Source organism: Perognathus longimembris, chromosome 3 (assembly GCF_023159225.1).
Source record: "Perognathus longimembris pacificus isolate PPM17 chromosome 3, ASM2315922v1, whole genome shotgun sequence".
Taxonomy (NCBI): domain Eukaryota; kingdom Metazoa; phylum Chordata; class Mammalia; order Rodentia; family Heteromyidae; genus Perognathus; species Perognathus longimembris.
In genome coordinates, this window is record NC_063163.1 from 53,648,486 (window position 1) to 53,666,071 (window position 17,586).

The 17,586-nt window shown below is 40.4% G+C and overlaps 1 protein-coding gene across 6 annotated transcripts in view; it reads right to left on the reverse strand.

Annotated features, from left to right (window-relative positions):
• Fry (FRY microtubule binding protein) overlaps positions 1–17,586 on the reverse strand; it is a 348,931-nt gene that overhangs the window by 142,688 nt on the left and 188,657 nt on the right. For all 6 annotated transcript variants that reach the window (XM_048341548.1, XM_048341549.1, XM_048341547.1 and 3 more), the window contains exons 9-13: positions 14,412–14,504; positions 14,218–14,316; positions 11,445–11,546; positions 1,391–1,494; positions 400–508 (exon numbers count right to left, since the gene is read on the reverse strand). In XM_048341548.1, coding sequence (XP_048197505.1) covers positions 400–508; positions 1,391–1,494; positions 11,445–11,546; positions 14,218–14,316; positions 14,412–14,504 — 507 coding nt within the window. The remainder of the gene's footprint in view (positions 1–399; positions 509–1,390; positions 1,495–11,444; positions 11,547–14,217; positions 14,317–14,411; positions 14,505–17,586) is intronic.

A 17,586-nucleotide genomic window follows, 5' to 3' on the forward strand; every position in this document is an offset into this window, starting at 1 on the left:
AAGAAGAAGAAGAAAAAAAAATTCTTACAAACATCTGACAACATCTTTTTTTGCTTTCTCACTTGCTGGTAGCATTCAGATTGGAGAACCAGGAAAAGGCAGAGAGGGAGGCAAGAGACTTTTTTTTGTAATATGCTTTATGACCTTAGACTTCAACTCAGTCTCGCAGTTTCTTTGTCAGATGCTAAAAGCACTTGACGTGCTCAGGTACAATTTGTTTTGAAATCCAAGAACAGGCTATGTGTGAAAATACATATACAAACAGAAATCTTTCTGGAAAAAAACCATAAACACCTAAGGTAATAATTTAGATGTTTCCTTGGATAGAACTTTATAGGGAGGAGACTGGCTACTTAAAAGCAATTGGAAGAGTCGCAATTCCAGAAACTTCTAGGTTACCTGGGCGATGAACTGGATGATTTTCACAAAGATGTTCAGAGGCATATCCCTTGGTACAACACCTCGAGACCCTTTGGGGAAAAGTGTGGTGATGATGGTTATAAGCCGGCTAGAAGAGAAAGAGGGAGAGAAGAGAAAATAAGCAAGAGTGGCTGAGCTCTGGTTCTTCCAGGGGGAAATGGCAGATATTTTGTTTTATCTAAGTACCAGAGAATTCAAGAAAAGGCAACAAACACCTCATCCCTTTCCATTAGCATAATTACTTGATGAGAATTTTTTTCTGGACAACTAAGATTACTTAGAAAAATTATAGTTCTTTCCTGTGCTGATGTGATAAATGGAATCTTGGAGGTGCAACCTGTCAATACTGGTACTGGCTGAGGTTTCAGTAATGGCTGTGAAACCAAAGGCCAAATGGCAGAGTACTTGTTTATTTTAGAAACTCTCTGTTCTTAATAGGTTCTAGATAGGTTAGCATAGGTGGCAATTAAAGAAAACACTCTCTGCCAGGTGCTGGTGTACCCCTTGCCTGGCTGTTCTGGAGGCTGAGATCTGAGGATAGTGGTTTGAAGCCAGCCCAGCTAGGCAAATCCAAGAGACTCTCATCTCCAAATAACCAGCAAAAAGTTGGAAGTAGAGCTGTGGCTCAAGTGGGTAGACTGCAGGCCTTGAGTGGAAAGGCCAAGGGATATCAAGCCCCAGTACTAACACAGTCATAATATTCAATATACGAATGTGAAAATGAAAGTAGGTAAATTGAGGGAATGGGTGAGGTTGGGAGAAATGGCATGCTGATAATGATGAGGGGGCAACACTGATCAAGATGCATTGTACTTACAAACTGACATATTGAATTGGAACACCTTTGTACAAATAAGGAGAAATAGATAATCCAAAGAAAGAAAATAAAACACCTCCAAAATGGCTAGATAGTACGATTACAATGATTAACCCAATGGCACGGCACCATCAACATAAGCCAGCTCCTCACCTCTGAGTAGCTGTGTTACTTTCACATTTAATTCGAATCATGTAAACCCAAAGTAATCTGTAGAGAGATTCCAGTGCAACTCGAGCCATCTTGGGGTCTTTATTCTGAAACAGAAACCAAAAGGGAAGATTAGTGATTAAGTGGGGATGTACAGAGGTGATTCTTCTCTGAACAGCTAAAAAAGCCAGGTCAGATGGGTGGCAGGTACCTAAAGGCACATCCTATCTTCTAGGACCCATTGGGTATAGTTTGGCAACAGCCAATCCCATCAGATTCCCATTTTACAAGGTCATCATCTAGATTACAGAGAAAACAGAATACCCTGTGTCTGAAGATGTTCTACTTTCTGGAGTGGAAGGGGAGTGAGAGACAGGCAAAAAACATTCAACTCTAAGACAGTATAAATTGAGTGTGGTTTAAGTGATACAATGCCAACCTTGAGCAAAAAAGGACAAGTGAGCTGGGTGCTGGTGGGAGCTGCTCAGGAGGCTGAGATCTGAGGATCACAGTTCAAAGCCAGATGGGGCAGAAAAGTCCTGGTGTGAGACTCTTATTTCCAATTAACCACTCAAAACTGGGAAATGGCATGCTAGCTCAAAGTGGTAGAGTGCTAGCCTTGAGAAAAAGAGCTCAGGGACAGTGCCCAGGCCCTTGACCACCAACAACAAAAAAGCTAAGTGAGAGTTAAGGCCTTGAACTAAATCCCCAGTTCCAGCATATGTATACACACACACACACACACACACACACACACACGCACACACACACACGACACACACAATAAGACAGCCCCCCCTCCAAAAAAACCAAACAAACTAGCAGAAACAGGAACTAGGGTACAAAGAAAACCATGGCCAACTCCATAGTCAAGAAAGATTTCTAGATGAAAACTCACTTCAACCCATTCACATACATATTCCTTCATTCACACAGTCCTTCATTAATTCATATACTCCCTTCATTCAACAGATATGTGTGTGGCTGCCACTGTGCTAGGCATGAGAAACTGAGAGGTGGGAAAATCCTGGTGGGAAAGACAGCATCTCAGGGGGAGGCAGCAGGCCCTGGAGGGTAAGGGAGGGGGAAGAAGTCTGATTATTTGGAACCTATGTGCTGATACCTTGCGTGCTGAAAAAGGCTAGTGCAGAAGGCCTAAGTGAAGGAGCAGTGGCTGACAAGGCAACTTCCATGGGAGGTGCAGGCCTCTTAACACGGTGAGGGGGAGTCATGGAGATCAGGGAGACAGGCAGGAAGTCTGGGGTCCAGTGTTAGGAATAGAGTGGAGGCAGGGAGACCTGCTGGGTGGCAGGGGGCAGACAGGAAGGCACAAGTTTTCTCACTAGATGGATGTCTTCATTTCTCTTTCTACTCCCACTCCATCCTTTCAATCAATCTTGTAGATTTTAGCTACATAATGTCTCTTGAATATGATAACACTTTCATTGCCACTTTCTGTGCTACAGGTAAGTGCTCAGCACTGTCACATGGCTGTATGAAGTCCGTTCTTTCCCATGGCCCCAGATTATGCCATTACAGTTTTCTTTATTTAGAAGTCAGACTGCGTGGCTGCCTGAAGCTTATGGGAGTGAGTTAACCTTTCTAGGCATGGCATACCTAACTTGTCAATACTTGGCTCTAACCAATGTTTTCTGTCACCCTGTTATTCTTTTTATTTTTCTTGTTTGTTTTTTGCTGGTCCTGGTGTTTGCACTCATGACTTGGGCTTATTTGCTCAAGGATGACACTCTACCACTTGAGCCACACCTACACTTGAAGATTTTTTTGATGGTGAATTGAAAATAAGAGCCTCATGACCCCCCTCCCCCACCTCAAGCTGGCTTTGAACCTTGATCTTCAGGTCTCAGCCATTTAAGTAGCTAGGATTACAGGTGTGAGCTTCATCCTGCTATTCTTCCACAGCTCCATAAACTAGTTATGCTGTGCTCCTTCCATTTCCATGTTAGAAGTGCCTCCTCTCCCCATATTCTTTTCTCCCATATAAACCCATTCATCCATTCATCCATCCACATAACCACCCACCAACTCATTCATTCATAGGTGTGCTCATCATACCTACCTACTCTACTGCTTTATGGTTGACTCGAATGTCTTTTGTGCAGCCTTCTTACTCCTCTCTGAAGTTCTAGACCTAATCCCATTAAAGCTACCTTAGCATTTTGCCTAGCATGGGTGAAGCTCTGTGTTGCATCTCCAGCACACTGCAAATCAATCGATTTTAATAATTCTGTCTTGAGTGTACCTTGAGCCCATTTATACCTCTAGTGCAGCCTTTTAACTCTTTAAACATCAGCTCTCACTTAGGTGGTGGGAGCATTGCTTACTCTTGCTTGTCAGCACGAGAGAAAGCAGTGTGTGCTAAGGGTCTTTCAGTGTAAATCTTCTTTTATGTCTTTTCTTTTACATTTCTTCTCTTTTCTTATTCATTTTCTACCTTGTCCTTGTGTTTTGCTTTTTGTTGTTGTTTTTTAGCACAGTGAATGCATTTGGGATCATAATTGCTCAGAAATGATAGAGAATAAATTTTACCTTGAAACTATGTAAAGATGAGGCACACAAATGAATTCTACAGGGAAGAGTTGAGTAAGACAATTTTAGATTTGGGGAAGAAAACTTACTCTGTGTATGTCATTTAAAACCAACTTTTTAAAAATTATGGTTCTCATTCTCAAAGTCTAAGTTTCCATATGCATAGAGGTCTGTTTCACATTTTTTGTTTTACTTGTTTATTCAAATCCTAGAGCTACATTAGTTTGTTTAGGTTTTATAATGTATTTAAGTATGTAGCATGTCTACTTTCTACTGTTTGTTGCTTTTAATAGTATTTTTATTCTAAGGTCTTTTCCAGACATTCTTTCATGCTTACCCCTCCAAATACATTTATAATTTTTGTCCAGCCTCAGGAAAATAATTAGCACAACTTTTTAGAAACAAATGCATATATAAAGTTCTGAGGGTTTTTTTTTGCTGGTTAATAGGAGTATATGATGTAATTTGTTAAATATTTCAGTTGTTTAAAAGTATATGTCAGTACCTCACACCTGTGAGTTGCCACTGGCTATGCAGGAGGCTGAGATCTGAGGAGTGTGCTTTGAAGCCAGCCTGGAGTGACAAATATGAAACTCTTTACTTAACCAGTGAAAAGCTGGAAGTGGAGCTATGGCTCAAGTAGCAGAGCACAAGCTTTGAATGAAAAAACTAAGTGGCAGTATGAAGGCCCTGAGCTCAAGGCCTAGTGCCAGCATATACACATAAAATCACCTGGAGCTAGTAAAGTTGTAGTTAAAAATTTCTTTCATCAAAAAATTTCAGGAATTCAGAATTCCTTTCCTCCCACTGCTCAAAACCAGACAACATCTTTGGTGAACTTACATGGTACTTAAAAGCAGACTGTACAGTTCAACTGCTTGAGTTTAAATCCATCCTGGCATTATAATTCATTAGCTTTGTGTTCAGCATTGGGAAAGCTTCTTCATTGCTCTGGGTCTGATTTTCCCAATCTATAGAGTGTAGATAATAGAACTACCTACCTCATGGGCCAGGCCTGGCACCTCCATCCTCTCAACCTTTTTCTGGTGCAGGCTACCTGTGACTGACCTGTTTTTATTCTTAAGACTGTGTTGGAGCTGGGCAATGGTGGCTCACGTCTATAGTCCTAGCTACTCAGGAGGCTAAAATGTTAAGATCAATGTTTGAGCCTAGCCAGGCAGATAAATCCAAGAGATTCTTATGTACATTTAGCAGGAAAAAAACACGTGGTTTAGTGTTAGCCTTAAATGGAAAAGCTAAGCAAAAACATGAGGCCCTGAGTTAAGTCCAAGTACCAGCAAAAAAGAAAAAAAAAGAAAAAAAGAAAGAAAGATAAATAAAATAAATAAATATGATGACTGAGATGCTATGATAGAGACTGAAAGAACTGAGTAGCTTTGGGTTTTGGTCTGTCTATGCATTATGTACTAGTAATACACTTTCAGCACTTCAGGATAATTTCACTACAATTGTCTCCTAAAGTAATTTCCTTATTTCTCATCCATTCCCTGCACAGTCAAACGATACTCTTAAACTATGCACACGTCTACTTAATTCCCTGCCATTTAATGTCCTTCAGGGGCTTTTTGATAAGCTACTAGATAATGCCTTCCTGCCATAAGGTGACACTCTTGTATCTGGCTGCTCAGGATATCTAGGCCTTTACCCCATGTCAGTAAATCTCATATACCTTTGCGAATCTCAGAATGCCTGGTATGCCTCCCTGCCCTTTCTCTACTTGGAAAATTCCTACAGCTCAGCAAGACTCTGGTGTCATCCCTCACATTATATTACTGTTTCTCCACTCCCTACCCTGCCTCTGGATCAGAATCCCAGTGCCTCTGCTCTTTCCAACAATGTTGTGTAGGGGGGGGAGGGGAAGAGAGAGAGAGAACACTAGGGTTTAAACTCAGGTCCTAAGGGCTGTCTCTTAACTTTTATGCTCAAGGCTGATGCTCTACCACTGCTGCCATAGCCCTACTTCTGGGTTCTTTCTTTCTTTCTTTCTTTCTTTCTTTCTTTCTTCCTTTCTTCCTTTCTTTCTTTCTTTCTTTCTTCCTTTCTTCCTTTCTTCCCTTCTTCCCTCCCTCCCTCCCTCCCTTCTTCCCTCCCTCTCTCTCTTTTTCTCTCTTTCTTTTCTTTCTTTCTTTCTTTCTCTCTTTCTTTCTCTCTCTTTCTCTTTCTCTCTCTCTCTCTTTCTTTCTTTCTTTCTTTCTTTCTTTCTTTCTTTCTTTCTTTCTTTCTTTCTTTCTTTCTTTCTTTCTTTCTTTCTTTTTCTTTCTTTCGTGTTAATTGGAGATAAAAGTTTCACAAATTTTCTTGCCCTGGCGGGCTTTGAATTGTGATCCTGAGGTCTCAGCCTCCTAAGCAGTTATGATTATAGGCATGAGCCATCAGCATTCAGCCCTACAATATTTTCTGTCCCTTTCACATTCCATGATCACAAATTTGGCTTGCTCACCATTGTGTTTAGACAGCAGAAAAAAAAACCATTACAAATGCAAACAAATTGAGTAAGTATTAAATATTTTGCTGCGTAATAAGAATTCTTTATAAAGAACCTGTGTAGAAAACCATCCCTAGTAGGTAGCTAAAGGAAGTCTTTGTGATAATATTATAGTAAGTACCTTGTAGTTATATGGCATTTGGGTATTTCAAAATCTCTTTTTCATATAACATCTTAATAGTTCAGGAATTTTATAATGGAGAGAAGTCCATATTTTTCAGGCTTCAGACTAATAAATGAGAACTGGGACTTCTGCTTTCATGAGAATTATTTCCTCAGAATGTATGTATCATAACTCAAGGCCTACATGTGAAAGGCTCAGTCCCCATGGAGCAACTGGGAGGTGTAACTTTTAGGAGGTGGAGCCTTATGGGAGGTCTTTCGGTTATTGGTGGTATGCTCTCAAAGAGAATTGTGGAACTTAAGTCTCTTCTTTCTCTCCTTTGCTTCTCTGCAAGCAGGGGAGCAGTTTTGCATTGAATATGCTCCCACCGTGATGTTTTACCTTGGCACAGGCCCAAAGAAAGAGGCCTACTTGATCATGGCCTGAAATCTCTAATACTAGGAGTCACCTTTTCCCCTTATAAATCAATTATGCTAGGAATTCTGTCAAGACAGAAAGCGGACAAACATAATGCTCTAATATACATTAACTCAATTAAAGTTCCACAAAAAACTATGGACTAGAGACTATTATTGTTCTCATTTTATGGAGTAGGAAATCAAGACCCAGAGAAATCAAATGACTTATGCGAGGTGACACAGCTAGTCACTGGCAGTGGAAATCTGAATGCAGGTAATCTGGCTCCAGTGTTTTCACAAACATTACATTTCCAAATCAGCCTAATATTACAGAGAGGCTGCTTAAATATGCTGCTGGGGCCTGTGCTTGAAGACAGGACTGTTGTCTGATTTTCCTTCCTTTGTTTTTCCTCAACTGAGAACATAACAGCAGGCCAATGTCTATTTCCAGGGAGTAGACATTCTTAGCATATTCTCATCCACTGATTTCTGTGTCAAAGGTCTCAGCACCAAAGATCAAAGGCCTGTTCATCTGTTGGGTTCCAGCTCCATTAATTAACTACTGAATTAATAACAGATAGTTTGATAAGTCATCTATACTGGATCTGAGGATTTTTGATGAAATAATTCAGGATGAGTGGGATTTAGAGCAAATCTCTCCCCTCATCCCATTGTAACCTCACCTCCATGCTGGTCACTACCTTCCCGTTATGTTATACTCACCTTCTGTAAATTTTGCTACTAAAGTAAAGGAATTCTAAATTGACAGCCACTAAGAGGCATAGCTAGATTCACTGATGACTTGTCTGGTAAAAGGGTCATTGGTACAAACCAGTCTCAAACAGATGCTTATAAATATATAGATTCCTAGGTGGGCCTGGCCTCCTTCCACACCTCCTACCCCTCCACTCATCTGAACCTGAAAGCCTGGAGCTAGGATTTAGTAAGCTTCCTTAGAGATTCTGGAGTATGTTAAGGTTGACCTGCATGAATAAACAATTTCACTCATCTATTGTATTTTCTACATTCAAATACTGACTAGTTTTATCTTCCACTTCCAATAAAAACCATTTAAGTAAATCCACTTTTCTCTGTTCTGTTTTTCTGCATGTTAGGGCCAACATTTGCCATCTTTTGGATATTTCTTTGGGAGACTTGAATCGACTGTTTTGGTTCATCATTGTCCCACTTGGATGACAGCATAGTGTCCAAGTAACAAACAGCTAAACTTTAGGATGGGCTCTAAAATCTGTAGGTCAACAATTTATGCATTGTGATTTTCTATTCAGTGGGTGGATTAGAAAGATTTTCTCATTCAAGGAGATTTTCTCAAAAAAAAAAACCAAGGAATTTTTTCCTCAAGATTATAGAAATAAAATGAATGCTGAGAAGAAAAATTTAATTGAAAACTAATATTAAAATAGGTAATACTATACTACTATACTTGGTGTTTAGGAAGAAAAAAAATCATGCTTTTAAAGTAAATGATGTGGGCTGAATGTAGCTCAGTGGCCCTGTAATCCCAGCAATGGTGGAGGCAGGAAGATTGAGTTTGAGATCAGTCTGAGCTTTATAAGGCCTTGTCTAAACAAAGAAAATAAAAACTAACAAATGAGATGATACTTTTCTTTTTCATCTCATTCACAGGCCTACTGGGTTCAATTCTCAACATGTAGTTTTATTCCATTTGTAACTCAAAGATCTTTTTAGAATCTTTTAGCCTTGGGTTGGTGAATTCCAACAGTTTATTACCTAAAGATGAAAACATTCTTGCTTTTATTTTGCCTAATAAATACTTCTTACCAGGTGTGGTGGCTCATGCTCATAATCTTGGTACTAGGTATGAAGATTGTGAGTTTAAGGTTTGGGCTACAGAATGAGTTTGAGGCCTGCCTGGTCTATATAAGGAGACGCTCAAAAACAAAACAAAATCCAAACAGAAACAAAACATGCTTCATGGAGTGAAAGAGCTCTGTAAATCAATGTCTATGAGGCACACAGGCAGCTTCCTCTTCCCAGTTTACACCCTGAAGGGGGGGTCTGTGTCACTACCTATGGGTCAAGAAAATGCTAAGTACCACAGGACAGGGACTCTGTTCTATGTCTAATCTTTATTTACTTGTCATCCCTCATTCTTCCCTCTTCTAGCACCTTGCCTAAGCCCTCACATAACCATTAAATATACATAAATCCTTGCTGAAATACATTGAATCTGAATCTCCTTCAGTCTCTCTACAGCACTGATTCTACATATGATTCCTCATCTTCTTTTTGTGGTGGCTCATGCCTCTCAATCCTAGATACAAGGGAGGGGGAGACCCGGAGGACACAGTTTGAGGCCAGCTGGGGCACAAAGTTTGTGTGATTCCCTCTTAGCCAATAAAAAGCTGAGTGTGGTGCTATGCATCTGTCCTCCCAGCTTCATGGAAAGAGCAAACAGGAGGATCACTGTCCAGGCTGGTCCAGGCATACATTACATTTGCAACCCTACCTCAAAATGAACGAATGCAAAAAGGGCTGGAGGTAGGGTGTCTGTCAAGCAGGTGCAAAGTTGTGAGCTTGGAAACCCTAGTGCTACAAAAAAAAAAACCAAAAAAACAAACAACCCTCCAAATCCTAATGTATGAAAGGTTTGTGTAGAAAACCACTGTCAGCATCCAGACCCACATTACCACCCTTTTATTAAATTCTTCTGGTAGGCTTTCACCAGAATATTAAACATTATTTCAGTTTAGAAATTCTTGAGTTCCAAAGTAAGCTGTTCTGCTATGTGCAAAAAAAAACAATTGAGGACAAAACAAGCAAACAAACAAAAAAACTTTTTAACCCTCTTGGCCCACAGCAGTAAATTCTGGCCTTTGGGTAGTGAATAGTGCATATATTTTAATTTTAAACAAAAAAAAATATACTCAGCTACATGTTTTAGTCATGCAGCTAGTGCTTAGCTGCAGGTATTAGTCATTTTTCTTTTAAACTGGCCATTTCTGTATCTGTGTCAAATGTAAAACAAATACTAGAATTAATAACTGGATCGTTTAAAAGTGAATTGAATACTAACAATGACATTGGGTTGTATTTTAGGGTGCATAGCAGATGGCTAGGCCCTCACACAAAAGACCTAAGGCATCCATTTTTTAACAGCTGATAACCCTGAAAAGCATTTTTTTTTGAATGCTTAAACCCTACATTGTCTTTCCCTTGCTATTACATTTCCCTGCCAATTTGAAAAAAAAATGAATGATTCTAATCTTGGATTTCACAATCTGCTTTTAGAGCCAGGTCATAGCTGGTACTTAAAACAAGCTCTAATGCAGATTATTGTGTAATTGTGGTAAATGCCAAAATAATATAATGAATCTTAACTGCTTCACCAAATTAAAATGTCTTTGGAAAAGGCACAACACAAGGCAACATGTATAAGCATATCCAAGATATTATAAATAAGTATTTAAAACAGCACACATTCTACTGGTAAAAGAAACTGAACTGTACAACTGACCACAGGTGGGATGAACACATACTATTTGTAGTTCGAGAGAGGGTTTTCATTTCCTTGGCTTCTACCAGTTTTTCACTACAAGCTGAAACTATGCTTCCCACTTCAAAATGCTAAGGCCTATTTTGTGTGTAGGTCTCTCTCTGTGTATGTGTGTGTTGGTACTGGTCTTGAACTCAGGACCTGGGTGCTGTCCCTGAACTTATTGGCTCAAGGCTAGCAATCTATCACATGAGCCATAGATCCAGTTTCAGCCTTTTGGTGGGTTGATGGAGGTAAGAGTCTTATAGAAGGCCCTTCTCAGGCTGGCTTTGAACTGTGATCCTCAGATCTCAATCTCCTGAGTAACTAGAATGATAGGTGTCAACCAATGGCACCTAGAGATAAAACACATTTTTAATGCTAATCATGATCACTACTTTCCCTACAGGCTCCTTGGTCTCAATGACCATAGCTTTGTTTCTCATGTCAGTCTACTTGGAGAGCAGCAAAGGCCTAGGACTGATTACTATTGTGTGCCCTGACCATGTGGTCCATAATCTCTGCTACTAGGTCAATCTTTCCACAGGACGGAGTGTTACTTATGAAATATTTACTGAAGGAAGCATGGAGCATATGAAGAAGCTTAGGTCAGCCTAAGCATATCATTTAGATAAAATATAGCAATAAATGTATAGAGAGTAGCATTTAATTCTAACTTTAAAGTGAGCCTTATTGGAATAGATTTATTTTCCCCAAATTGGAAAAAAAATCCTTTCTAATAAGAAGCACATATACCACCCTCAGAATTGTCCAGTAAAGCTAGCCACAGTGGTTCAGACCTATAATCACAGCTACTAAGGCAGAGGAATTACAAGTTGGAAGTTAGTCTGACCAATATAACAAGACCTTGTCTCAAAAAGAAAGTGTGTGTGTGTAGAGGGGGATTATATGTCAAATTTTTATGAAGGATGTTCATTGTTGTTGAATTGACAAATACCAACCTTAAGATTAGACAAGCAGTTGTTAAGGAAAACATGCCACCTGTTCAGAAACAGCTGCTTCTGACTGACACACAACAGACAGGTTACCAGGGGGTACAAGGCCTGAGAAAAAAGGGCAGAGGTCAGAGGATGGCTGACATTTCAACAAACCAGGAAATACACCCCCCCAAATCCCCCCTCCCCCGACTGCTTTGCCACCTCCCTTTACATCCTATGGGCCAGGATAAACAGGATGCCCTGTAACATGAGATCCTATGGGTACCCGGAAGGGTGAGCATTTTGCAAGTGCTTTCTGATAATAGTGGGGGGGGGGGCGGGGAGGGTGGAACCATGTAGAACTATGGCCAGGGTGTAGTCATATATATATTTTGTGTGCACAGTAACATGGAAATATGACTCACCAACTTAGTCTTCAATTAGGAACTTTAAAAACAAACCCACCATCTTAGATCACTTTTTTTTTTTTTTTTTTTTTTTTTTTGGCCAGTCCTGGGCCTTGGACTCAGGGCCTGAGCACTGTCCCTGGCTTCCTCCCGCTCAAGGCTAGCACTCTGCCACCCGAGCCACAGCGCCGCTTCTGGCCGTTTTCTGTATATGTGGTGCTGGGGAATCGAACCTAGGGCCTCGTGTATCCGAGGCAGGCACTCCTGCCACTAGGCTATATCCCCAGCCCCCTTAGATCACTTTTGAAATCCAAAACTGAGAGAGCAGGAAGGTACATAATAGTTTTAAAAATTCTATTTGCTTTTATTGTTCCTTGTTGTTGCTCATGAACATTTATTCGTTTATTCCTGTCTTAGAGGTTGTTGTGTATGTTTTATTTTGCATGCAACCTTCCCATAATTAAGAAGATTCCTAAAAGAAATGTTGCTGCAATGGTAAACTCTACCAAGACAAATTTAACCGCAGGAGGAATTTGCTTAGGACCGAATAAACAGAGGTGCTACTGTGCTCTTCCTGACTATCTGGGCCAGTTTCCCACAGCAACTGGAAGAGATAGAAAAGCTACTGGGCAGCCACCCAAAGAATATACAGGCTGGACTTGTCACCATTTGGCCAACCCAGCTAGCATCACAGCCATGGTTCCCCAAGAACTAAGGCTGGTGAAGACTTAGACTAAAGAGGAACTGGCTCATTCCTTAACCTGAACTAGCAAGAAAAAAAGGCTAATGGGTGAGAGTCAGTGCTCACAGTTATTAGCCTACTGCTTTCCCTTCTTTACATTAGCTTAGTTTTGGAGGATTCTGAACTACTGCTCAGATTGAATGCAACTGTAATGGCAGGCAGTAATCTTTTTATTTATTTGTTTCTGTGCTGGTCCTGGGGCTTGAACTCAGGGTCTGGGCATCATCCCTGAGCGTTTTGTTGTTTAAAGCTAGTGTTCTACCACTTGAGTCACAACTCTACTTGGACTTCATTGATTAACTGGACATAAGACTCACTCCTGGACTTTGCTGCTAGGATTGGCTTCCAGCTGGGCTTCTTAGATCTCAGCCTCCTGAGTAGCTTGAATTATAGGCATGAGCCATTGGTGGCTGGCCAGTAATCTTTCAGGTGTTTTTTTTTGTGTGTTTTGTTTCTAGTTGTGGGGCTTGAACTCAGGGCCTACGTGCTGTCCCTGGGCTCTTTGGCTCAAAGTTAGCCCTCTACCACTTTGAGCCACAGCTCTACTTCCAGTTTTTCTCATGGGGACTTTTCACCCAGGCTACCTTCAGACCACAATCTTCAGATCCCAGTCTCCTGGGTAGGTAGGATCACAGGTGTGAGCCATCAGTGCCCGGCTTTTTTCTTTTTTGAAAGAAAAAAATACACAAAGCTTTTCACAATGAACTTGTCACAGAATGTGGATAAGTGAGCCAATTTGTCACCACTGTCAACAAAGCAGCTGCGAGGACCTGTTCAAATCATTAGTGTGGTATTCATACTTATAATTAACAGGCCATCTTGGTTTATTATTGCCATCCTATCAAAATCATGGCTGGTCCACCATTTTCTAGGTTTAGAAGCTCATTTATTTGCCATTGAGGGCAAATGTTGGTAGTAATTTAATGCCTCTTTACTGCTTTTCAGTACCAATATCTTCCCATTTTTTGTTTTTCAGCCTTCAGAAACCTTTGTCTATAGGCAATTATGTATTCCTTACCTCCCTTCCCTGCCTGGTCCAGTTTTGATTCTGAGTATCAGAATAGGCTCCTGGGATTGAGAAGAGAACCTATTATTATAAATTTGAGCCTCAAAACTGGGCAACTGTGGCTCATGCTTGTAAGCTTAGCTACTTAGGAGGCTAGGTTCTGAGGACCACAGTTCAAAGTCAGTTCAGGCAGGAATGTTCATGAGACTTAACTCTAATGAACCAGAAGTAGTGCTGTGGCTCAAATGGTAGAGTGCTAGCCTTGAGCTGAAAAGCTCAGGGACAGTGCCCAGTCCCAGAGTTCAAAACCCATGACTTACAAACAAAACAACAACAAAAAACAACCATCTAGCCTTCAGATTGGAAAAGAAAATTCTCAGAAATTCAAACAAGAATGAAGTTAAGCTAATGTTTAAAGTAAATAGGAGAACCCATAGAATTAGAAGGGCTGTGTGAAGTGACATGGTCTCGCCTTCTTCTAGCACTGTGATTTATGACCAATGCTAAGTGTGAGTCCTGGAGTCTGAAATGCTGAGACCTTCTGAGGGAAGTACAGGTCATTCTCCCATCTGTCAAGTCCCATGACTCATTGATTTCTGCCCAGAAATTTCATCCGTGCTTTGGATTTTCTCAGTTGCTTACCAAGGAATGCTTCTTTCGAGAAGAAAGTTCCAGTGTGGTATCATAGAGACTTTCCACAAAGTTCCTAAGGCATGGCACATTGACTTCATTTTTAACAGCCTAGAATAGAGATATATGTGACTACTTTCATTCATATCAAGGTTGAGTGTGTAATCCACTTTGAATAAGGTCTCAGAAATGAAAACATAACTCACAGCAGCAACAGGGACAAGGACTTCCACAAAAAGCCCAGCCAAAGCATGTTTGATATCTTTGTCTTTGACCTCAAGGAAATAATGTGCACATTCCTAGGAAATAAAGAGAAAGAAGAAGGGAGGAAAGGGAGAGAGATTAGACTGATATGTACAGGTAAAATGTATTTAAGCAAACTTAAGTCAATGGCTCTTCATTCAGTCATACCTACCAACAGCATATTCTGTAATATATTACAGACAACTGAATTCAAAAGTCTAAGTTGGCATGAGGGACAAGGTAACAAACAGTACAAGAAATGTATCCAATGCCTAATGTATGAAACTGTAACCTCTCTGTACATCAGTTTGATAATAAAAATTTGAAAAAAAACAAAAAACAAAAAAACAAAACAAAAGTCTAAGTTGGGCACCAGTGGTTCATGCCTGTAATCCTAGGCTGAGATCTGAGGATTGAGGTTTAAAGCCAGTCCAGGCAGGAAAGGCCATGAAACAATTGTCTTCCAAAAAGCTGGAAGTGAAGCTATAGCTCAAGTGGTAGAACAATAGCCCTGAGTGAAAAAGCTAAGGGGCAGAATCAAGCCCTGAGTTCAAGCCCCAAGTATCAACACAAAAATTAAAATGGGCTGGGAATATGGCTTAGTAGTAGAATGCTTGCTCATATATGTAAAGCTCCGGGTTCAATTCCTCTGCACCAAATATATAGAAAAATCCAGAAGTGGCACTGTGGTTCAAGTGGTAGAGTGCTAGCCTTGAGCAGAAAGAAGCCAGGGACAGTGCTCAGGCCCTGAGTTCAAGCCTCAGGAATGGCAAAAAAAAATTAAAACAAACAACAACAACAATAACAAAAACCTCTCAAAATCTAAATGCTTGCAATGACACCAATGGTTTTTTTTTCTTCTCCTACTTTTATTTCAAATCATGTTTCTGAAAGGATGAAGAATCTATGCCTGTAAGTACACAGTCATCTACTGAGTTCAGTTGGCTGATTCAATCAGTCATTCATCTTAATAAATACCCAATGATTACACACCCTGTGTGGGGCCTTGGATTCATGTGGAGCCCACAGGCACCGATCCCCAAGGTCAACATGGGAAGAGAGGCAAAAAGACAGCAAGCTTGTGTTAGGCCCTGAGCCTGACAGCTTCATGTACAGAGCTGTTTACTTGCTCGCCCTGACATTTAAGGTGTGTTTATTATTCCAGTCGTTTCATGAACAAATCTGGAAGGCTTCCCTTTACCTCAGACAAGGAAACCCTTCCAATGGTTCCTCAGGCAAGAAGTCTTGTCTACGTACGCATAGTTTTGGTTGCCCAGGAACTCATTGTGTAAGTAATTTGGCCTGCTCAGAATTCTGCCAGCCACTCTTTTCCTCTGGGCCTTATGTGAATAACTTGCTATGATCTCTATAAAGTGATATTTCCAGCCACGAGTCCAATGCTACATATATTTGACAATATATTAATGCTACATTAGCTTTATCCTTTAGAGCCACTAGTGAAAGATGGGCAGAAGTCTGCAATTGGTCAATATCATAGTAAGACCTCATCCAAGTTGAATAATACCAGCCTAGAATGTCATTGAGACTGTTTACCACCTTGCAGATAAGGTAAGTCAGGCTTTAAGACACACTGGCCAAGGCCACAGAGCTGGTTAGTATTGGTGCTTGTATTCAAACTCAGGATATTTGACAGATGTAAGCCATTTCTCCCTCCCCTATTCTTCATACATACAGATCAGCTTTGTTGGTATATGTTTCACATATGCAACCCAAACATTTAAACAGTTTAATCCATCTGCTTATGTAAATTCCTTGTTGTATGAACATCATCATGGTCTAATTTATAACCTTTTAATGACCTCCAAAGCAACTCTGCACCCCCTGGCAGTCACCTTCAGTCTTTCCATCAATCCCTTATCCTGAGCCATAGGCAACCATCAATTCACTTTCTGTCTGTATGGACTTGCTGACTCTACACATTCCATGTAAATGGATTCATGTAATATGTTGTTATATATTATGTCACATCTGGCTTCTTTTACTCAGCATGTTTCAAGGTTCATCTATGCTCAAGCATATATCAGGACCTCATTATTTTTCTTTTCTTTTTGTCAGTTGTGGGGCTTAAACTCAGGGCCTGGGTGGAGTCCCTAACCTTTTGGGCTCAAGACTAGCACTCTACTTCTTTGAGCCACAGCTCTACTTCCAACTTGGAGGTTGGTTAACTGGAGGTAAGAACCTCACAGACTTTCTTTCCTGTCTTAGCTGGCTTTGAACTGTGATCCTGTAGTCTCAGTCTCCTGAGTAGCTAGGTTTACAGGCATAAGATCAATGCCTGGTTACCTCATTACCTTCTTTTTGCTGGTTCTGGGGCTTGAACTTAAGGCCTAAACACTGTCCCTGGGCCTCTTAGTGCTCAAGGCTAGCACTTTACCGCTTAAGCCATAGCACCACTTCTGGCTTTTTTGAGTAGTTTACTGGAGATGAGAGTTTCACAGACTTTCCTGCCCAGGCTGGCTTCAAACCATGATCGTTAGATCTCAGCCTTCTGAGTAGCTAGGATTATAGAGTAAGCCACTGGCATCTGGCTACCTCATTAATTTTAAGACCAAACTATACTGTCCTGTACAGAAATGTCATATTTTGTTGTTGTTACCCATTTTGTCATCCGTCCATTAGTTTACAGACATTTGGGATATTTCTATTCTTTGGCTACTATGAATAATCCTGCTATGAGAATCTGTGTTCATGTTTTTTTCTGGACATATATTTTCATTCCTTTTGGACCATCTGGTAACTCTACACTTAGCTCTTTGAGGAACAGTTGATTGTCTATGTTAATAACCTCTTGATCTAAATCCTCTAGAAAGATCATTGCAGTGACATGAGAAAAATCTCTTCAGGTACCAAAGCTTTATAAACCCTTAGTAGAGCTATCAATTCTCATTAAGAACTGTATTTTTAAAATTATATACCAAGATGAACACTGGACAAGAGATGGATACAATTTGGTTGGTGTGTGTGTGTGTGTGGTTCTTAGCCTTTGTTGGTGCTAATACCTGTAATCTTAGCTACCCAGAAGGCTTACATCTAAGGATTGTGGTTTGATTCCAGCAAGGTAAAACCAATTAGAAAGATTCTTATTAATTAATTCTCCAATTAACCAGTAAAACGGTC